The 23232-nt window shown below is 36.9% G+C and overlaps 2 protein-coding genes across 6 annotated transcripts; both read left to right on the top strand.

Moving 5' to 3' along the window:
* The first annotated feature begins 819 nt into the window (after positions 1 to 819).
* LOC306882741 (RING finger protein 145-like) lies at positions 820 to 12989 on the top strand. Of its 2 annotated transcripts, none has more exons than XM_079437593.1 (11): positions 820 to 1000; positions 1374 to 1703; positions 1792 to 1900; positions 2005 to 2096; positions 5343 to 5584; positions 5672 to 5841; positions 5917 to 6057; positions 6139 to 6321; positions 10039 to 10186; positions 10265 to 10621; positions 11030 to 12989. In XM_079437593.1, the coding sequence occupies exons 2-11, from the start codon at positions 1535 to 1537 to the stop codon at positions 11465 to 11467; spliced, it is 2049 nt and encodes a 682-aa protein (XP_079293719.1). In that variant the 5' UTR covers positions 820 to 1000; positions 1374 to 1534; the 3' UTR covers positions 11468 to 12989. The 2 variants fall into 2 exon arrangements, with proteins under 2 accessions (XP_079293719.1, XP_079293720.1); XM_079437594.1 differs by having other exon boundaries at positions 829 to 1081.
* Positions 12990 to 13658: 669 nt separating this feature from the next.
* Positions 13659 to 23137, top strand: LOC306882853 (ubiquitin-conjugating enzyme E2 D2-like). 4 transcript variants are annotated; one of them, XM_079437817.1, is made up of 8 exons: positions 13659 to 13741; positions 13883 to 13984; positions 14972 to 15035; positions 15127 to 15158; positions 19999 to 20076; positions 20161 to 20266; positions 20468 to 20561; positions 22214 to 23137. In XM_079437817.1, exons 2-8 carry the CDS (start codon positions 13961 to 13963, stop codon positions 22257 to 22259), a joined length of 444 nt encoding a protein of 147 aa, XP_079293943.1. In that variant the 5' UTR covers positions 13659 to 13741; positions 13883 to 13960; the 3' UTR covers positions 22260 to 23137. The 4 variants fall into 4 exon arrangements, with proteins under 4 accessions (XP_079293943.1, XP_079293942.1, XP_079293944.1 ...); XM_079437816.1 differs by having other exon boundaries at positions 13673 to 13773; XM_079437818.1 differs by having other exon boundaries at positions 13673 to 13773; positions 13887 to 13984.
* The last annotated feature ends 95 nt before the right edge of the window (positions 23138 to 23232 follow it).

Consider the following 23232-nt stretch of genomic DNA (forward strand, 5'->3'; position numbering starts at 1 on the left):
CTTCTACATGGCCTTTAATACCTTCTAGTGTCTTATTAGGGTTTAACCTAAAAGGACTGTCAGAAAGTCATGCCAAATAGGAACATTTATTTTTTTATTGACATGGAAAATTGTAGCATAAAACGACAGTGCTATAACAAAAGTTATTGTCTGAATACATGAATTAATTACAGTTGAACTTGAATGAATACATAAAGAAATAAAACTTAAAATACAAACACAGAATGGATGCAATGAAGGCCTAGTTCCACTAAAATATCTTTACAATGCTCTATGATACATTTCCGTCCATCATTATCTGTATTTTGAAATTAAGTCGCAGTTTTCCTCTTTAAATCATGTACACAAATAAAGAAATACACAAATGAGTCACAGTGTGTCTCAAAAAAACTGAAAAGAGAAAACAGATGATCAGGAAACCAGTAACAATTTGAAACCTTTGGAGAGTGTGTTGATGGTCTTTGAATGGTTGAGCTCTATAATGAGGAGGTTTTATTTATTTTTTTATTTATTTGACAGTTACATGGATCTAGGAACAGCAACAATTAACACTAAATATTCTTTATAAAATAAAATAATTAAAATATAATGGAATTAAAAGAACAGAAAGAAACACCACAATTTCCTAAACATATTAGAATATGACATATGGAGAATGAAGATCCTATATAATTGTGGATTTTATTTACTGTAGTTTTGCTAAAGTATGGTCTCAGAGTGGAGGCTGACGAAGCTGATGACGAGCTTCAGATCTGAGGGGAATCTCTGGACTGTTAACAGTAGGAGGCGGTAGTGCGCTATTTAAGTTTGCAATCCGCCATTCAAAAAACTACAGAAGAAGACGGGGAGGACAGGAAGTGTGTTTGCAGTCGACGGTAGTTTCTAAACAGTGTGAGGTTGTGACAGGTGTGGGAACTGTGTATTTTTCGAGGATGAATTTTGCTGAGGCGCTTTTGTTTTGAGACGAGCTGCCATGATGCTACAAACACACAGTCTGGAGGTGGGGTGCAACCGTCTTTAAAATACACTGAGGTTAAAAAACGAAAGTCCGTGTTTTTCCCCCCCATCTTTAAACCTTTAAGTGAGTCTCTGTATTAAGATAGTTTACTTGTCTTAGGTGGTTTATGGTGGTCTTTCAGCCTGCTACGCTGGTCTTCAGTAGATGGTCTCCCAGCCTGTCAAAGTTCCCAAAAGCCCATTTAAAACCAGTCCGAGCAGGCCGGGAGACCATCTAAGACTGGTTTAAGATGTCTTAGTTGCTGAATCAAGCATTAAGCCTTTTTGATAAATGACAGAAAACATCTTGCGAGCCATCAGAAACGCATCTTGATGTTGTGAAAAACAAAGATCTGTCATTGTTTCTCTTCCCACAGCTTTCTGATTGGATCTACTGAATAGCCACACCAAACAATGTCCTTTCGTTTTCAAGAGGACCGCCAAGCAGAAGCAGAATACAGGAGCATGATATTATGACAAATGTCATAATGTGACAGCCTTCCTACATGGTACAGGTGGTTATTGTGTCTGTATTAAGATGCCACGACTAGAGGAGGTAGCTAATGTTGTCCTCAGGGTGCCCAGCATCTTGGTGTTGGACATGCTGTATAAATGTGACATTGACAGCTTCACGGATCATCTCAAAGCGAGGACAGAAGACATGCTCTTCAAGTACAAATATGTCATCTGGAACATATATTATTTGGGTAAATATTATGTGATCATCATGAGTCATTATATTGTAGAGTTGGCTAAATATGCCATATGTGAGATTGTTGTTGGTGTGTTCTGCAGGTCACATAGTGAGCACCGTGGTGCTGCTGTTGCCGCTTGGGCATATTATCCAGCTCTACCTGCATGTTCTCTGCGCCATGCTTCTTTACATGGGTCATCAGATTGTCAGGTGAAAATAACAATGTGAATTGGGTCACTGCACAATGTTTAAATATGTGAGTAAAGTTATCAGTTTGCTGGTAAGTGTTTCAAAGTGTTTTGTTGTGTTAACAGAGATTATGTAAGAGATGAAGGTCAGTATGGATATGATGGTGCACTCTTTCTGGACTCTCCGGCAATGAACCGTTTCGTGACTGCACTCACCAGTAAGTTACTGTATCACAACCCTGATAGTAATGCCATAAAGTACTTAGACCTTAAAGCTATTAAGTTGTTGGCAAACATATTAGCTTACCAGCTTTTTTGCTTAACATATTCCACAAAGCCTGACAATCAAGATCTAACAAACTTTGTAACAAACTGATCTGTGCTATACGTAATATTTAATAAATATATATATATATATATCAGTGTTAATTTCGTTGACGAAGACGACATTTCAGGAAAATATTATGGGTTTTCAAATTCAAATATGACTTCCTGTTATGAAACAGGACATCGTTTCATACATGTCCACTGTAGAGGACACCAGGACTAAAAGCATGTTTATTATGCATTTTGGGAGACATAACAATTGAATAAGAAAATAAATTATATATCAATTTGCTTATGAAATATTAGATATTATTCTGAAAATCTGGCCATTTATTACAACATGCTGTTCCAACAGCAACACATTAATATGCAAATTAATAGCTACAGTGTATAGATACACTGTTTAATGGAAATCCAGTTTATGGAAATTTTTACACATTGCATAAAACAAAATGTTATATCAAATCATTTTGTTAAGAGGAAATCAATAACTTTTATAGTTTTAAGGATTCATCTGTATTTAGTTTAGAATTTAGTGTTTGATAACTTTATTCAATTTCTGTATATTTCTGCTGAGGGGCACAGGTAAATAAATGTCACCGTTAAAAAAGTCACCGCTCGCCACTGCTCTATGTATGTATATATGCAGGGCTCGGGAGTAACGAAATACATGTAATGGCGTTACGTATTTAAAATACAAAATATGAGTAACTGTATTTCATTATAATTACATTTTAAATAGGTGGTAATCAAATTACAGTTACATCCGAAAAGTATTTTGCATTACCAAAGTGATTACTTTGAATTTTAATGTAATTTCTTAATTTAATATTTAAGTAAATTTGGGGATTTTAACCAATAAGGCAACCGATTCTCTGTTGAAAAAAAAAAAAAACTGTGTGCAGCAGTTCATTTAGTGAAAGTGCATATGACGACACAACAGAAAGTCATTCGCGTAATGCATTTCTCTCGTGGAAATACAAAGATTATTTTATAAATATGAAAAAGGACGTACATCTCAGTGCAGTGCAATGCCTACCTGCCTGCAACAAAACTTCTATCAGCATCGAATGATACAAGTTAATCTGAAAAAGCATCTTGAGGGAAGTTGTTCTTGATCTTTGAAAACTTTTATCCGGTAACTCGTTTTTCTATTTTCTCATATTTTGAGTGTTGCATGGTTATTGCGTTTAATATTTCTAAGAATTTAATTGACAAATGACACCGAATTCTCCTATAATTCACACTTTGCATTCAGTTAACAGATCCATACGAATCATGCATGAAATAAAAGTTTATAAAGATAGCTTTTGTGTGCTTTACAGATGAACTTGAAGTATTTATTAATTCGAAATGTTCAAGAATTTGGCGCGGTAGTGCGAGTTCATGATTCGATTTGTGAACAGATGATTCTTTTGAATCAATCTTTTAAATTAATAATTTATTTTGTTTATTGTAACGAAACCAGTGTGAATGGTTCACATTAAACCGGATAGATCTGGGGAATGTTTCCCAAAAGCATCGTTAGCGAACTGTGGTTGTTAAATTACATTGAACTATAACGACATTACTTGCTTTGGGCCCTGTCCATTTTTACTCAGCGATTCTTTTGTGATGATTGCTTCTCCATAGAGAGGATTATGAAGTAATCACTTAAAGTTTGATCCATTCATTAAACAAATTGCATAAGTTTGAGAACTGTGCCAGTTGTTAGCCAGTTGGCTACTTTTATGATATGTTTGGATTTGTTTTGAAGCTTGGAATGCAGCATGAAACAGCACGGAATCCCATTCATTGTATTCAAATTGAATTTATATTGATTGGTACATTTAAATGACATAACATTGTTGTTCATAGAAATGCTGTGGAAAACTGATGTTAAAAAAACGCAAAGAAAACAAATCTTATGACTGGAAGATGTCACTTTTATTTATTAAGACATCAAGTTAATATGTTCCTTTGTGTTACATAGCTTAAGTAATTCAAAGTATTCTAAAGTGTTTAGATTGTTACTAAACCTGAGAATTCTAACGAAATACATTAGTTTACATTAGTACATTATTAATTTTTAAAGCATGTATTTTGTAATCTGTAGTGAAATACATTTTAAAAGTAACCTTCCCAGCCCTGCATGTATGCATGAATGTATGTATGTATGTATGTGTATGTGTATATATATATTCATACATTGTGGCATTCAAAAGTTTGGGATCAGTAAGATTTTTAAAGTTTTTTGAAGAAGTTTCTTATGTTCATCAAGGCTGCATTTATTTGACCAAAAATACAGAAAAAACGTGAATGGTTTCATTTCATACAACTGGAAAGGATATGTTCCTTGGAACTCAAATCTCTTCGCCAATTTCAAACTGTATGGCAACCCTATGTGGATTTCCTCAAAACTGAATCGTGTATTACTATTGTTCTCACTGTAATAATTGAATGTACTCTAATAACTGAATTAAACCTTAAGATTATGCTTTGATTGTTAGATGTTCCCCACTTGTTGTTGCTATTGTTTTGTTGGGGTTGTTATGGTTGTATTGTTTTGTTTCCTTTGTACTTTTTTTAGGTTAATATATTGTGTAAAAAATTTAAGTTAGTTTAAAGAATTAAAAGTATTTAAAAAATACAGAAAACAAATTTTATGAAATATTATTGCAATTTAAAATAACAGTGTTCCATTTTAATATATTTTAAAATATAATTTATTCCTGTGAAGTATTTTCAATAAACAGTTCTTTTCAACTTTTTATTTATCAAAGAATCACAGCCAACAGAAAGTATCACAGGTCCCAAAAATATTAAGCATAGCAATGTTTCCAGCATAGATTATAAATCAGCATCTTACACTGATTCCTAAAGGATCATGAGGACATCATCCGTTTCCCACATAAAGAACTTGATTAGCAATTAAAATATTAGGTATAAATTGGCAAGTGTGTTTGAAAAGAGCACTACCTTTCCATAAAATTATAATTTAAGCCCTTCAGAGAGGGTGCCAGAAAAAGTGCGTTGTCTGTCATGCAATTTTTTTGTATCTTTTGTGCAATGGCACAATCACCTTTGACATTTGTGCATATCAGTACTGATTATGACTCTTTTACAATGTGTGTGTGTGTGTGTGTGCTCACTTGCAGGTCAGATAATAGTCAGTACGCTGTGTGCGTTCCTCATGCGGACTCGACGCGTGTGGCTGTTCTCAGCGCACTTGCTCCCTCTTCTGGCGCGTGTGGTGTCTGTCCCTCTGGACTGGCTCCTCACGCTCTCTTCTGTGTCCATGGTGATCACAGGGGCCGAGGTGGCCATCTTCCACCTCGCCAACCTCTTTGTGCCATACAGACTGGCCAGAGCTGCTTACAGAGAGATAATGGCAATAGAGGTAAAACACAAACACATACTGACACACTTGCATCTCTCACACACATCGCCTCGGTTCTTCTTTTCTAAATCTCTGTTGTTTCTGTAGGTGACTGAGTTGTACAGACTGATGGCAGTCGGAGTGTCCCTTTGGCATGGCTTTGCTGTGCCTGTATTGTTTAGTGTTTTCTGGTTTGTGCTGTTCGGAGTGCAACTTGTTACCAATTATGGCACTATCACTGCCGTCCAACAGGGTCAGCTACTCTACCTCCTCACCAGGTAAACTCCAGGGTATTCAATCTCATTGAATGGCCATATCAAATGTGAATTGAATCTAATGTGCGTGTTTTTCAGTGTGTCTGAATGCTGTGCTAGCCCATACTCCCTGCTTGGCTTAACGTTTGTGGTGTCTTATACGGCTCTGGGACTTCTGAGTCTCTGTAAGTTCTACCTTGGAGGATTCAATGCTCTCCAGAACCATAATGTCATGCACAGGTAAGTGTATGTATGTATGTATGTTTACTGTGTGCATGTGTTTGTTCAGTTCAAACGTTCATGTTTTTATATATATTGTAGGGGTGTGACAGAGGGAGTGACTCTGCTGCTGTTGGCCCTGCAGACTGGGTTGTTGGACATGGCAGCTCTACAGCGCTGCTTTCTGCTCTTTATCATCCTCTTCATCGTTCTCACATCTACTCTACAAAGCATGAGTGAGATCACAGAGCCTGTTGTTTTGGGGCTCGGAGCTAGTAGAAACAGGTATGCGATTCCATTTACAACCTGAACAAATGACACTATTAATGACAGATTGGAGGTATGACAGTGTATATACCTAGCAATACATGCAAAAAATGTTGTGCTATTGGAAATGCGTATGTGAACTATGTTTGTTCTGTTGGCTGTCATTGTTTTGTTACAACTGCTTTTGTTGAAACGGCTTTTTTTGTGCTGATGCTAGACTTTACCAGTGTACCAAATTCCAGAAGAAAAAAAAAAACTGTCAAATAATGAACTTAATTCATGTATTTAATTCACTGAATTAACAAAAGTAGTTCTGTTTTCATTCTATGCATACATGCATAGATGTGTTTTTGAATGAAGTCTCTTATGCTCACTAAGGCTGCATTTGTTTGATCAAAAATACAGTAAAAGCAATATTCTGATTTGTGAAATATTGAAAAATTTAAATAACCATTTTCTATTTTAATATACATTTAAAATATAATATTTTCCTGTGGTGGCAAAGCTGAACACCAGAATTTGATCAATTTCCTACATTTTTTTTTTTCCCAGGATTTTTTTTGACGACTAGAAAAATGAAAAAGTACAGTATTTATTTAATTTTTTGCAACAATTATTATTAAACGGAATTATATTAATAACATTATATGTGTGTGTGTATATATATATATATATACATACACATACATACATACATACACACACACACACACACACACACACACACACACTCACTCACTCACTCACTCACTGGCCACTTTATTAGGTACACCTTGCTAGTACCGGGTTGGACCCCCTTTTGCCTTCAGAACTGACTTAATTCTAAGTGGCATAGATTCAACAAGGTGTTGGAAACTTTCCTCAGAGATTTTGGTCCATATCGACATGATAGCATCACGCAGTTGCTGCAGATTTGTCGGCTGCACATCCATGATGCGAATCTCCCGTTCCACCACATCCCAAAGGTGCTCTATTGAATTGAGATCTGGTGACTCTGGAGGCCATTTGAGTAAAGTGAACTCATTGTCATGTTCAAGAAACCAGTCTGAGATGATTTGAGCTTTGTGACATGGTGCATTATCCTGCTGGAAGTAGCCATCAGAAGTCATACACTGTAGTCATAAAGGGATGGACATGGTCAGCAACAATACTCAGGTAGGCTGTGGCATTTAAACGATGCTCAATTGGTACTAAGGGGCCCAAAGTGTGCCAAGAAAATATCCGCCACACCATTACACCACCACCAGCCTGATCCACTGAGACAATGCAGGATGGATCCATGCTTTCATGTTCTTTACGCCAAATTCTGACCCTACCATCTGAATGTCGCAGCAGAAATCGAGACTCATCAGACCAGGCAATGATTTTTCAAACTTCTATTGTCCAATTTTGGTGAGCCTGTGCGAATTGTAGCCTCCGTTTCCTGTTCTTAGCCTACAAGAGCAGCACCCGGTGTGGTCTTCTGCTGCTGTAGCCCATCTGCTTCAGGGTTCGACGTGTTGTGCGTTCAGAGATGGTATTCTGCATACCTTGGTTGTAACGAGTGGTTATTTGAGTTACTGTTGCCTTTCTATCAGCTCTAACCAGTCTGCCCATTCTCCTCTGACATCAACAAGGCATTTTCGTCCTCACAACTGCCACTCACTGGATATTTTCTCTTTTTCGGACCATTCTCTGTAAACCCTAGAGATGGTTGTGCGTGAAAATCCCAGTAGATCAGCAGTTTTTGACATATTCAGACCAGCCCGTCTGGCACCAACAACCATTCCACGTTGAAAGTCAATTAAATCCCCTTTCTTCCCCATTCTGATGCTCTGTTTGAACTTCAGCAAGTCCTCTTCACCACATCTAGATGCCTAAATGCATTGAGTTGCTGCCTTGTGATTGGCTGATTAACAATTTGTGTTACCAAGCAATTGAACAGGTGTACCTAATAAAGTGGCCGGTGAGTGTGTGTGTGTGTATATATGTGTGTGTATATATATATATATATATATATATATATATATATATATATATATATATATATATATATATATATATATATATATATATATATATATACACACACACACACATACATATACTGAACAAAATTATAAACACTTTTGTTTTTGCCCCCATTTTTCATGAGCTGAACTCAAAGATCTAAGACTTTTTCTATGTACACAAAAGGCCTATTTCTTTCAAATATTGTTCACAAATCTGTCTAAATCTGTGTTAGTGAGCACTTCTCCTTTGCCGAGATAATCCATACACCTCACAGATGTGGCATATCAAGATGCTGATTAGACAGCATGATTATTGCACAGGTGTGCCTTAGGCTGGCCACAATAAAAGGCCACTCTAAAATGTGCAGTTATATCACACAGCACAATGCCACAGATGTCGCAAGTTTCGAGGGAGCGTGCAATTGGCATGCTGAATTGAATGATAATTTCTCTACCATAAGCCGTCTCCAAAGGCATTTCAGAGAATTTGGCAGTACATCCAATCGGCCTCACAACCGCAGACCACGTGTAACCACACCAGCCCCGGACAGCTGCTGCAACAATCGGTTTGCATAACCAAAGAATTTCCGCACAAACTGTCAGAAACCGTCTCAGGGAAGCTCATCTGCATGCTCGTCGTCCTCATCGGGGTCTCGACCTGACTGCAGTTCATCGTCGTAACCGACTTGAGGGGCAACTGCTCACATTCGATGGCATCTGGCACTTTGGAGAGGTGTTCTCTTCACGGATGTATCCCGGTTTTCACTGTACAGAGCAGATGGCGTGTATGACGTCGTGTGGGTGAGCGGTTTGCTGATGTTAACGTTGTGGATCGAGTGGCCCAAGGTGGCGGTGGGGTTATGGTATGGGCAGGCGTATGTTATGGACAACGAACACAGGTGCATTTTATTGATGGCATTTTGAATGCACAGAGATACCATGACGAGATCCCGAGGCCCATTGTTGTGCCATTCATCCACGACCATCACCTCATGTTGCAGCATGATAATGCACGGCCCCATGTTGCAAGGATCTGTACACAATTCCTGGAAGCTGAAAACATCCCAGTTCTTGCATGGCCAGCATACTCACTGGACATGTCACCCATTGAGCATGTTTGGGATGCTCTGGATCGGCGTATATGACAGCGGGTTCCAGTTCCTGCCAATATCAAGCAACTTCGCACAGCCATTGAAGAGGAGTGGACAACCTGATCAACTCTATGCGAAGCAGAAGTGTTGCACTGCGTAAGGAAAATGGTGGTCACACCAGATACTGACTGGTTTTCGGACCCCCCCGGACCCCCCAATACAGTAAAATTGCACATTTTAGAGTGGCCTTTTATTGTGACCAGCCTAAGGCACACCTGTGCAATAATCATGCTGTCTAATCACTTCTCAAAGGAGAAGTGCTCACTAACACAGATTTAGACAGGTTTGTGAACAATATTTGAGAGAAATAGGCCTTTTGTGTACATAGAAAAAGTCTTAGATCTTTGAGTTCAGCTCATGAACAATAGGGGCAAAAACAAAAGTTTTGCGTTTATAATTTTGTTCAGTGTACATACAAACGTGCATACAACCACACATTTTTTTTAAATTCTTATTATTTATTATAAATGTGGACAATGGTTTAGTTACCTACCTAGTTATTTTGGGCGTTAGCATGTTTAATCTGAGAGTTGAACACTGTGGGGTTTTTTTATGCTTGAGCAAATCCAAAATGTTTCTTTCCGTCTCCACAGGAGTGTGTGGAAGCACTTGCGTGGTTTATCTATGTGTGGCTTTCTGCTGCTGTTTCCGGGATTCATGGCCTACAAGATCTCTCAGTTTTTCAACATGGATTTCTGGCTGCTGATCTTGGTTTCTAGCTGTATGCTCACATCGCTGCAGGTACGCTCTGTTTTATGAACTCATTTGTTTTGTTTTGGTTTCTGTGAGATCACAGCATGCTGTGCTCCCTTTTTATAGGTGACAGGCACTCTGCTGATCTACAGCCTGTTCATGGTGGAGGTCTGGCGTGGTGCTGCCCTGCCCGGATTGGATGAGATTGTTTATTATGTGAATGGTGTGTGTCGGGTGCTGGAGTTTGCGGTGGCTGTGTGTGTTGTGGCGTACGGGGCATGGGAGTCACTGTGGGGAGAATGGAGCTGGATGGGAGCGTCGGTCATTATCATCCACTCCTACTGCAATGTGTGGCTACGTGCCCAGGCCGGCTGGAAAAGCTTCTTGCTTAGACAAGAAGCTGCTCGCAAAATCAATATACTTCCACGGGCCAGTGCAGAGCAGCTGCAGGACCACAATGATGTCTGTGCCATCTGCTTCCAGGTCAGAACAAGCACAAAGTGCAGGTGCTCTGCATGTCATAGTTAGGGTAGAAACAAGTTTTGTCCTTGACTTGCAACATTCAAATGTGCTAGTGGAAGTTGTGAGAATATTTTCATATTTAAATGGGTGTATACACTACCATTAAAAAGTTTGTTTTTGAAAGCAGTCTCTTATGCTCACCAAGGCTGCATTTATTTGATGAAAAAAACAGTAACAATGTGAAATTATTAAAATTTTAAATAAATTTTAAAATATATTCAATTAGAAAACAGTTTCATAATACTACTGTTTTAACTATTTGAGGAAGTAGTGTAAATGAAACGGTATAGCATTAAACAGAAGTAATCGAATTAAACTTTGCATGACAGTGATGATGATGATAAAAGTAAAAATTTTTGTAACCTGCAGGATATGACATCAGCAGTGATCACATACTGTGGTCATTTCTTCCATGGCAACTGTTTGAGAAAGTGGCTTTATGTGCAAGAGACATGCCCCATGTGCCATGCCTCCATAAAACCCTCCTCAGCTAATCTGACGGCTGCAGCAGGCGAAGCTCCACCGACCCACCAAAACCCACCTCCATCAGAGCAACAGCCTTCTCCTGAGACCCGTCACGAGGAGGAGCAGGGATCACAGGGAGACCATGTTTGCTCTGCAGAGACGAATTGTGATGAGTCTGAAAGGAAATACTCAAACTCAGAGAGGAATTGTAGCAAGGAGAGTCTCCAACACTTGCACTACGGAGCAAATGGTGATTCCCAAGGTGTGGCAAATCCTGTACCCAGCTGCTCATCGCATGGGAACCCAGAAGTGGCTTCTCAGGAGCTTAGGGAAGCGGACTGAAACATAAGCTCAGCCAGAGAAGTGTGAATCAGAGAAACTGCCATGGCAACAAGACAGACTGACAGTGGCAGAAAACAGAGCAAAGCTCAGAGAAAGTGGGACGCACTGAAAGGAAGCCATAACAATAGAGTGTTACAAATAACAGATACAGAAATGCTGCAAAAGACTGCAGGTGCATCATTTACTCAGAAGACGTGCTGCTGATTTTGTGCTACGACTAAGCCGACCACTGCACCTCCGCAGCTTTAGATCATAGTTACCAAATGATAGTCATTTCGAAGAATCTCTTGACATTTGTTAAGATATAGAGTTAGATGATTCAGTGATGATTGTCCAGTTCTAAGGAACACAAGAAAGAATAGATGTATTACAAACAAATTCCTGTTGGCAGTTTCTAATTCTGTGATTTTTCTTTTCTTTTTTTTTTTTTGATGTCATTTGGGACTTTTCTGTTGAGTTATTTCAGATACAGGTTATGGTACATGTGAATTTCATTCATTTGTGATGCAGATCTGTTGATATCTGTGCCTCTGACTTTTCTTTTATCGCTCCGTTGTGTGCTTTTATTTGAACTGACATTGTGTATTTGTAAGGAAGAACTCATGGTGATTATTCTCTCAAATACATTATGGTTTGTTTGTGGATGAGTTTTGCCAGAATGAATGGATAAATCAATGAAGACAGTCAATGAAGGAGCTGTGCATAAAGCAAAAGATCGTATCATTGTTATTGGGGAGATTTCAGTTGAGGCTATGTTTAACAGAGCAGAGAATAACGATTATACAATCACTGATTGAAAATTTAAATCGTGTGATTTGGAGACAGTTCTGTGTCTAGTTCACTGTTTCTTCTATTGCCGTAATGTTGTATGATGATTAAAACAACATAAATTATTGCTGGTTAATATATTTATTCAAGTGCTTTTTTTTTACTGCGTTACTTTTGTCTTTTTTAAGTGAACTTATAAATGTCTAATATGTAGCAGTTAGCAGTATCCAGGTGTTGAAAATCTGCCAATTCTGTTTGTGACCGTGCACAACAAAAGCAGTCATAAGAGTCCATTTTTTGAAATTGAGATTTAAACTACAATTATTACTTGAAAATTTGGAGTCTGAGGGTGAAAAAAAAAAAAAAAAAAATCAAAATATTGAGAAAATCCCCTTTAAAGTTGTCCAAATTACGTTCTTAACAATGTTATCAAAAATTAAGTTTTTATATATTTTTGGTAAGAAATTTACAAAATACCCTCATGGAACATTATCTTTATTTAATATCCTATAATGATTTTTGTTGTTACTAATATACCATGTGACTTACGACTGGTTTTGTGGTTCAGATTTTTTGTGTATATGCACCATTGTAATACTATGCTATTCTTTGTACCTTGAACTAGCTTTTAAATACCATGAATATGGTTATGATTGAATGCTAAATGAATCCCATAGATGAATGGTTCTCAACCAGGGGGCCTCAAAATGAAATAAAATGATGTAATTCAGGACAAAACAAGAATTAAAAAGCCAAAAGAACTAAAACTCAAGATATTTTCATTCACTCCCTCCAATCCTGGATGACTAAATTGCCTAATTGATTTTATAAAATCATAATAAATTAGTAAAATCATAAAAGTCCAATAATAGCTTAATCCAAGAATCCATAAATTAATAAAATAGTAAAACTCTATGTACATTTTTATAATGAATACACATTTTTCTAGTTATAACTTAATGCCAAGATAAAATATTTTTTGGTATAGAAATTATTTTTTTTATCATTAACCTTAATCCTTCCTTAAACCTGTTATTCAAGATTTTAGTCAAGATTTTGTCATGATATACATCACATGTCCAAAGGAATCTTTGTACCATCTTTGTACCATAGTTCAGACAGAGTTGTATTTTAATTATTTTGTATTCAAGGCCCAATGGTGAAGTCACTTGCATGTTTCCAACTTACAAATTTATTCTTTTGCTGTTCAAATTTGCCATTGTGTAATTTCACTGTACCGTGACCATTATCTTTGCTTTTCATCTCATTCACCTGTAGTTCAAAGTTGGAGGTACGTAAAATGCTTCTGGATAATCCCTTTATGATTCTCATCCTTGTAAATTGTAATTTTTTTAAAACGTTCATATTTTTGTGTATTTAGTTATTCATCCAGCGCTCACGGTGGCGCTCGTCTCATGATTGCGCTTTAATCCGCGCGAGAAGAAGAAGCGGCTAAACAACAAGCTCACGGACATCTTGTCAGCGCAGACAAACTGAAAGAGAAGTGTACACACATCAGCATTACAGGCACCGACAGGGTCAGGGCCTGGCTGTATTCACGCGTTTGATTGCCATATCATTTTTTTAGACGTTGAATGTAAGATTTTTTTTGACATCCTGACATTTTTAATGTTACTTTGTATCTAGGCAGCTGGCTAGCTCTCAGGTTAGCTCACATATTGAGAAAGAGCTAGTTATTCAGGAGCCACTACACCCAGTGGGAAGATGGCGCTTAAACGAATCCATAAGGTAAGTGGGAAATTATATCGAGTATAAATACATCAGCCAGACATATTATAAACCACTGTATCGTTAAATATTTTAGTCACCTATCAGCGTGTCGCCGTATTGCTAATGTATGCTTATTCCTGATAAAAGCGACGAACGATTTTTTTGTGTTTATTAATAAGGACATCAAACCTGTCGTTTTTTATATTATTATTATTATTCTTCATAAGTCTGTGTGTACAATTTTAACGCGCCATTGTCATCCAGTGTGAATAATGGTCTTGGCAGCTAATAATTATTTACGATGTCATAGGTGGCTCTATAAAATGTTTAGATTATAAATGATAAATCTCACATCGATTTATTCATAATAATGGTTAAAATGGTTACTAGTATTGGCACTTTGCTTCGTGGTCTGGGCAGTACATTCTTACCATAGTTCGTCTTATGAAATGAAGCGAAACAAAAACTAAAATAGTCTTTTAGTTAATTATTTTTAAAGTCCATATTAATGTGATAATTCCTAACCGTTTTGACGTCGAGGTCCCTTTTTACTTCTCCTCTTTTAGGTGACCTTTAGGGACTGCAAGGTTCAATTTGGGGTCCTAAATAGTTTTGTATCCATATTATGAAGTAAACTTCTCAGTGTTGCGAAGTTCCTGACTGTCTGTAGTTGTGCAATGGAAAAGCAGTTTTCTACCCCCCTGTCATGAAATACCCCCAGGTGTCTTCCCACTCAGCAGACATGTTGAAATAAAAATAAACGTAGTGCTCCTACGGACGTGCCTGTGGGCTTCAGGTTGTGTTCCAGCTCTTCTCCCTCATGACCCCTCTGGAACTATAAATACACTGTGCTGCTACACATTCAATCTGCTGGTTTCATCTTGCTGTCATCATAGTGATAAAAGAGCAAAGCGCCATTATTGACCCTTCGTTATGGAGAGTCTGTCTCTTCAGTAGTTCTGCGTGCTTGTGTTTCACGAAACTCATTCTGACTCTTCCCTGTAGGAATTGAATGATTTGGCACGTGATCCTCCTGCACAGTGTTCAGCAGGTCCAGTGGGGGATGATGGTGAGATCACAGACTTTACATGTATTGTGTGGTGTTTATGGCCGAATGTATTTACTGTAAACTGATGCTGTACATGCAATCTCTCCTGCAGTGTTCCACTGGCAGGCAACAATCATGGGGCCGGTGAGTACAATAAAGCACTGTTGCAGAAGCATGTTACTGAATTAGGGGTGCTCCGATCAGGATTTTTGAAGCAGAAAGCAGTATCTGCCGATACGATCACCGATACCGATCTTTTTAAAGCCTTCTTTTTATCATGTAGAATTTTTTATAGTGATGATCCAATCAAGATTTTTAGACATTTATTCAGGGCCTGAATTTCATTTTCGAAAATGAATTCCCCTCTTAGGTGACTCTTGTGAGTGTCTTGTATGCTTTTTTGTGAGAATTTTTTTATTTGAAGGGTTGGAGCCCCTTTTTTCAAACATTTTTAAAAAATATATGTTTATCTCCCCTAAATGTTTGATAATGCACTGCATTTTTGTTTTGACAATATAGCCTACACGCAGTACAAGCCTGATTTCGTGAGCTGTATGTGAGGTGTGTTTTACACCTGGTTCACACATACTCTAATTCAGCGCGTGCAGCGGAAACGATCGCTGCTGCTGCAGATGCACCGCTCCTGGAACGATCTCATGGAATCCGTTAACATGAGCACGGAAAAAATACGCACTGCATACGGAGTAATGTGAACCTGGCATTATGTGTGCGCGCTGAGAGTGTGCATGAGCGCAGTCTCCGGGAGAGCGCGCAAGCGCAAAATGAATCAAACACTGGATAGAATTAAAAAGAAATCCTATTTGTAAACTTTAGTAGCGATGTGACACTGACTCGATTGTGCAAGTGACAATCCCTGTGTCAACTGTGCAGCTTGCTTATAGGCAGATGCGATGTGATTTGCACATTTTGAGAGAGAAAGAGAGAGAGTGTGCGCTGTGATTCACTCACGCTGTTTGTGAAATTATGTCTCTCAGAAAGTTTTTAAATTACAAGAAATGTGACCCTGGACCACAAAACCAGTCATAAGGGTCAATTTTTCAAAATGAGATCTGAAAGCTGAATAAATAAGCTTTCCATTGATGTATGGTTTGTTAGGATCGGACATTATTTGGCCGAGATACAACTATTTGAAAATCTGGAATCTGAGGGTGCAAAAAAATCTAAATATTGAGAAAATCGCCTTTAAAGTTGTCCAAATGAAGTTCTTAGCCATGCATATTACTAAACAAAAATTAAGTTTTGATATATTTACGGTAGGAAATTTACCAAAATATCTTCATGGAACATGATCTTTACTTAGTATCCTAATGATTTTTGGCATAAAAGAAAAATCAATAATTTTGACCCATACAATGTATTTTTGGCTATTGCTACAAATATACCCCAGCGACTTAAGACTGGTTTTGTGGTGCAGGGTCACAAATATAAGTTGTACCTCACCTTCAGCCAGAGATGTTCACAAGTCTTTAACTTGGAGTCCGAGTCAAGTCTCGAGTCTTTGCTCACGAGTCTTGAGTCGAGTCTCAAGTCATTTAATGGCTCACTAAAAAAATCCCATCCAGAATCCTCATATATTGAAATCTTCCTATTTATGAAGCTGTTTTATAGGCTATAGACAAAATATATATTCTATGATCTTTGTAAAAAAAAAAAAAAAAGAGAGGTCAAGATGTAAGGTTAATATACATCCAGCCTGTTACTTGTTTTAATCCATTACCATGTTCAAAACAGTTTTTCTGTAATCAAATTCTATAAAAAGAGTCTGATCTACCATGATACATAAGGAAATAGCCTATGACACAGATATTACAAAACCATACAAATATTTTTTTTTTTATGATATAAGTCAGGAGTATTCAATTAAAGTTCCAAGAGGCGCGGCCTCTATATTTTCTTCCAAGCATGGGTCCGGACAAAAAAAAAAAAAGTACATTTGTACATGTATTGTATTTATACATTTAGATACATGTGAGGCCATGTGACAGAAAAAATACTGTTCAGGGTTTTCCTCCTGAAATCTATACTATTTTACTTAAAAGCATTATCTACTAAAACAATGTTTTGATTATTGTAGCTACATTCTCATCTTGAGCAGAAAGGAAAGATAACTAGCAGTTTCAAAGTTTAAGTTCTATCCTAGCCAACTAACAACAATTTTCCCAATTATAATTACATGATTCTTTTGAAATGTTCTTAGCCTACAGATTAATAATGCTAAATGTAGATCAGAAACATCTTATCACATCTGGTTTGAACAGTCAGAGTCATAGGTTATAGATAGTAAGAAAAATAACTATATTTGCAGCATTGTTTTAGTGAAAGTAACCTATAATTTTGCTGCTCACCGTGTTTCTGTTGTTTAACCCTAAAAAGGGCAAAACCATAAAGAGGCATCAGAAAATTAATTTATTTGTATTTTCCATCTTATTGGAACTCAAATAATAGAATTTCATGATTTCTTTTTAAATTTGACTCTTATTTTTTATTTTAATGTCGTCCCTTTGGGGGTATGAATTCACTGGAAACAGAACACTTGTTTATCAATGCTTTTTACAACATGGTTGTAATTCCTGAACGCTTTGTAATACAGATCTAAGGTTGGTCTCTTTTTAAAGAAGACACATTGCAGATTATTGCTGAAGTGAAAGCTTTTCAAAAAACAAAAGTATAAAAAAGTTATAGAATTTTAAGTTTACAATAAAGAATGTAGTATACTATTTTTTTATTTTATTTTATATAAAATAAGTATTTCATAAAATGTTGAACTCTAAAATTTCTATGAAATCAAAGGCATAAGTCTAACCAAGTTGTGTTCCAAATTTGAAGTTGATATCACAACAATTGTGGTTCCTGTGAGATTTTGTTTGGGCACTATACCAAAAATAACACTGGGTTACACCCAATAGATTTTTTTAATGCAGTTTTCAGTTACAAATCAATCATTTTCTGTCACAATATCACTTCTATTACAAAACAGTTACCAAAAATGGAACCTTGACTGTCAGATATTTCCAACGATATGTGTTTTGTCAAGATCAGGTTTTTTAAAACACAAGCCACAAAATCACAGAGTCTATGTATATGTTTTTATATCCTTATTTATACCCCTAAAAGGGCGACGTATCTCCTGAGATACAAACATTTAGGGACTAATAGGGAATTAATAAAATTTCAATGTAAACCTAATAAGCTAATGCTGAATAACAACTTTTTAAACAAGTCAGTCCCCTCCAACATGTGTAAATTTGTGAACTAGATCAACTTTTATTGGAGGGTGAGTAGATTTCCCACTACAGGCAGCCATGCAGTTTTAAATGCTTCTTGCGAGCGAAAAAAATAATGTAGAAACATCTACATATTCACAACAAACACTCTTTCAAAATGAAACCAAGAAATAAGACTTACACTTTCACTGCTCCCCACAGCTTCTAAAATGTTTGTGTCCCCCAGGATTCTTTTAGGGTTAAATAACCGCGTCATCGGCAGCTCTTGAACTTGGCGTTGGCATGTGTCTGGGGAGAGAGAGAAAGCGCACGAGCTGAAAAGGCTTGAATAAAGCACGTTTGGCTTATAAAAATAAAATACTAAAATACTAAATAATAATAAAGATAAAAATACTAGAGGATATAGCGCTGAACGATATTTGCCATAAACGACCCCGATGTGATCCGCTCCACTGTTTTGACGTGCTGCTCTCTTAAATGGTGCTGCTGTTACGGCTCACGGTCCGGATGGATGCCAGGGTGCGGATGCGGTCCGCCTTTTGAATATCACTTAAAGTAAAGTAAAGTAAGTAAAGTCGTATTGTCAAGTATGGTGACCCATACTCGAAATTGGTGCTCTGCGTTTAACCCATCCAAGTGCACACACACAGCAGTGAGTAGTGAACAAATGCACACACACACACACACACCGTGAACACACACCCGGAGCAGTGGGCAGCCATGCTGCAGCGCCCGGGGAGCAGTTGGGGGTTCGGTGCCTTACTCAAGGGCACCTCAGTCGTGGTATTGAGGGTGGAGAGAGCGCTGGACATTCACTCCCCCCACCTACAATCCCTGCCGGCCGGGGACTCGAACCCGCAACCTTTCGATTACGAGTCCGACTCTCTAACCATTAGGCCACGACATCACTTGTATAAGTATTTAAGGATAAAAGACTCGAGTTGCTTTTAAAATATTCACGAGTCCTTTTCCTCGAGTCGAGTCAAGTCTGGAGTCATTTCAGGTCAAGTCTGAGTCAAGTCTGAAGTTTATAAAAATTCAGCTGGAGTCCAAGTCACTAACTCGAGTGTCCATCTCTGCCTTCAGCATTATGAAAATACCACGCCGGACAGAGACTGAGATGGTGGCGCTGCATGTCATGCCAAACCTCGCACAGCAGGCGTGTCATCACCTTGAGATCGACCTTTTTAAAGGCCGCCAATCAAACATCCCCAAGCGATTATCGGCCGATAGTGATTGGTAGCCGTTCAATCGGAGCACCCCTATACTGAATAGTATATGCTGACACAAAATGTACGGACTGTGTTTTTGGGAAAAGTCTTCTATACTAGCAAAGGCTGCAATTATTTGAACAAAAATACAGTATAAACAGCAATATTTTGAAATATTATTAAAATTTAAAACAACTGTTTTTATTTTAAAGTATTTTAAATGTAATTTACTCCTGTGATAGTGAAGCTGAATTTTCAGCAGCCATTACTCCATCCTTCAAAAATCATTCTTGTATGCCAATTATTATTAATGTTGAAAACAGTTATGCTGCTTAATATTTTTTGTGTAAACCATTTTTTAACGATTCTCTGATGAATAAAAAGTAAAAAAAAAACTGCATTTATTTGAAATGGAAATCTTTTTTTAACATTAATGTCTTTATCACTTTTTAAAATGAAAATCATACTGACCCCAAACAGTAGTGTAAATGTACTAAAAATATGTTTCCCTTTTTTATTTAAAAACAGAATGAAAGTCCATATCAGGGTGGTGTTTTTTTCCTAACCATACACTTCCCAACAGATTACCCCTTTAAACCACCAAAGGTAAGAACTTCAAAAACAACACAAAGCAAACAAAAACACCTGTTTGACTGTAGGTGTGTATAACATCTGTGTTCCTTATGTTAGGTTGCATTTACTACAAGAATCTACCATCCCAACATAAACAGTAATGGCAGCATCTGTCTGGATATCCTCAGGTCCCAGTGGTCTCCTGCACTTACTATTTCTAAAGGTACGCACTATAATAGGTGTTTCTTTATTAGAAAATGGTTAGAAACAATTAGTCCTAATACTGGAAACACACTAGGCCTATAATAAATACATAAGCTAGCTCCAGTCCACTAATTTGATTGGACAAGCAACATAATATTTTGTATAATTGAATTCCCTGTGTTGTGTAAATGACGTGGTGTACGTGTCTACATCTCTGTAGTTCTCCTGTCCATCTGCTCACTCTTATGCGACCCCAATCCAGACGACCCTCTTGTGCCAGAGATTGCCCGAATCTATAAAACAGACACAGAAAAGTAAGTACAGACTGAAGCACAATTATTATATTCTCTTATACACATGCGCAACATCTGGTACAGATGATATTTTAAATGATACATTGTTTTAACATTATTTTGCATTTTTACTTTGTCAATGTTTCTTTATTGTATTGTTTCCTTCCACTTGTTTCATTTGAACTTACTACAATTTTTAAAATCTTTAAATCTCTTATACACTTTTTTTTTTTTTTTTTTGCAAGACCATAAAATCATCGCTTATGCTTGATAAGTGAAAGCAATTTTACATGTATTCATTATTATTATTTATTTTATTTTTTTTGCTAGAGAAGCTGGTTACATTTACATTGCAAGTCTGATCCAAAGAGCTTATTTGAATGCAGTCAGCACCAAATTACAGCAGTTTATCACAGATAATATCAATATCTGTTGTAAAAAATATAATATGTAATAAATAAGGGCACCTTATGTCATGCTCTATCAGGTATAATAGAATGGCAAAGGAATGGACAGAGAAATATGCCATGCTGTAGGTGAAAGTCAACTCTGCATTGTGAACATTAGAGGTACTGTAGAGAGAGTGAAGCATTGCAAACTGTTGCTTCCGGGTGTGGTGCAGCATGAGCGTGTGGCCACAGCAGGTGTGCATCACTAATACATGCTGTCATGTCTCTTCTGAAATGACTGAGAAAAAACACAGAATCTTTTCAAGTGAAAAGTCAGATATGCTTTTATCTTTCTGAAACGCAGCAGTGACTTGTGATTTGATAGGGTTTATTTAGTCCTGCATTAAACCTCGCAATAAGCATGGCCAGCCATAAAGTCTTACAGCAGCATGATTTTTTTTTTTTTAAGTAAGTGAAATGTTAGAGCTGTAAATTGTAATGGCTGAGTATTTTTGGTTTTTGTGAGCTAATTGTAGCACTGCATGAGAAGCATCGGGATGCTAGTAAAAAAATATATTATAGCCTACAAGATACTACAGGCAAAACATTTTTCCTTTAAGATTTTGGGTTATTTGGCTTTTCATAATGTGTTCAGACTAGTGGAAAGAAACCTACACTTTTAAGTGTTTATTTTATCGTACTTTATTTGCATCTGTAGATTTCAATTACAATATATATCTTTAAAGGCAGTTTTCTCAGAATTAGAACTTGACACTTTACAGTTTTATTCCTATTCAGGGATCCTAAAGAGGAGTTTTGTCATAGACTCTTCACCTAATTTTATACAAGTAGTTTTTCCTAAAACATTGTGATTTTTTTTTATTTATTTATTTATTTTTTCCTGGCTGCTAACAGTATTTTCTGATTTACCTGGTTTTATCCAGTGTTTAGATTTCTGTTCAGGAAATGTATGTAAATAAGTGCATATTTAGTTGGATAATTTGAATATTTAAATATAAAATTTCAGAAAACCTGTAATAGTTTTTTGCTATTCTTAATGTAATCAATCAACTATGGTGATGTGTATTCGTTGTTTTCCTATTCATCTGGGGTGTCTTGCCTTAAATCTTCAAGTAAAAATGTTTATGAACTTGATAAACTGAAGTACATCATTAATAAAGGAGAAATTACATAGTAACTGAAATCATCAGAAAGGTTCGAAACTGAGCTGCACGAAGGGTTACTTGATTTCAAATGTCTAATGTTTTCCTGTCCTCTTTGCAGATACAACAGAATAGCGCGGGAATGGACTCAGAAATATGCCATGTGATGTTGGCTGGACACATTTATACAGTGTTTGTTCCCTCATGTTTTGGACACCGTTGCAAGACCATATTTCTCCATCTGTCTCTTATGGAGGCACAATCCCAGTTTTCTGCTCAAACAGGAATGCAGGCCTGCTTCTGGCCTTTGCACACTACAAAGTCTTGAAATGGACCTCGCCAGTCTGACAGATGTTCCTCCACTCAGCTCTGCCTATCTTTGATCTTTACCAATCAACTCCTCTCACTCCACAACACGTCATGCCTGTTTGACCAGTGTGTGTTCTCTCTGAGCTGCTCGGAGAGAGAATGTCTTTAGGTTGTTCTGCTTTTTTGGGGCCTTACTCCTGGAATGCATGCAAACGCAGGAGAAAAGGTCAGATGTTGTACATCAGTGGGAGATTGGGACTGATACCTATATCCTGTTTGATTTTAAAGATTTGCAACATTTTGATCAGCTCTTGGCCCAAAATTTTCACAGCCGTGACACTGAGAAACAACTTAAACAATTGGCTTAAATATCTATTTAAAGTCCAGCTACTATTTCCTTTCAATAAAGATGTGTAACTCATACTATGTGTTTGTGTTTTTCTATTTGAATTTAACAGTATGTATTCAAATAAACATAGATTAGACTTTTTTTTTTTTGATGTATTGAATATGGAAAGTGGTTATGGTTTTTTCACTTGAAATTAACATTTAAGACCATGAAACATTTGGAATTAATCGTCTGATTATAAGTGTGCTCAATAAGGTTTTGTCAGGGCAAATTATATTTATCTTGGAAAAAAATTTGTAACATAAAACAGTTAAGATTTCTTTCATATTTTAGCAAGTGATGATAATTAAGACATAAAATATTTTCTTATTAAACACGTTTTCATTTTCTCATTCTTGTATTTCTCATTTTAAAGAAATAGTTCACCCAAAAATGAAAATGTTGTCATTTACTTACCCTCATGTCATCAAAAAAAAAAAAAA

Source organism: Barbus barbus (assembly GCF_936440315.1).
Source record: "Barbus barbus genome assembly, chromosome: 16".
Lineage (NCBI taxonomy): Eukaryota > Metazoa > Chordata > Actinopteri > Cypriniformes > Cyprinidae > Barbus > Barbus barbus.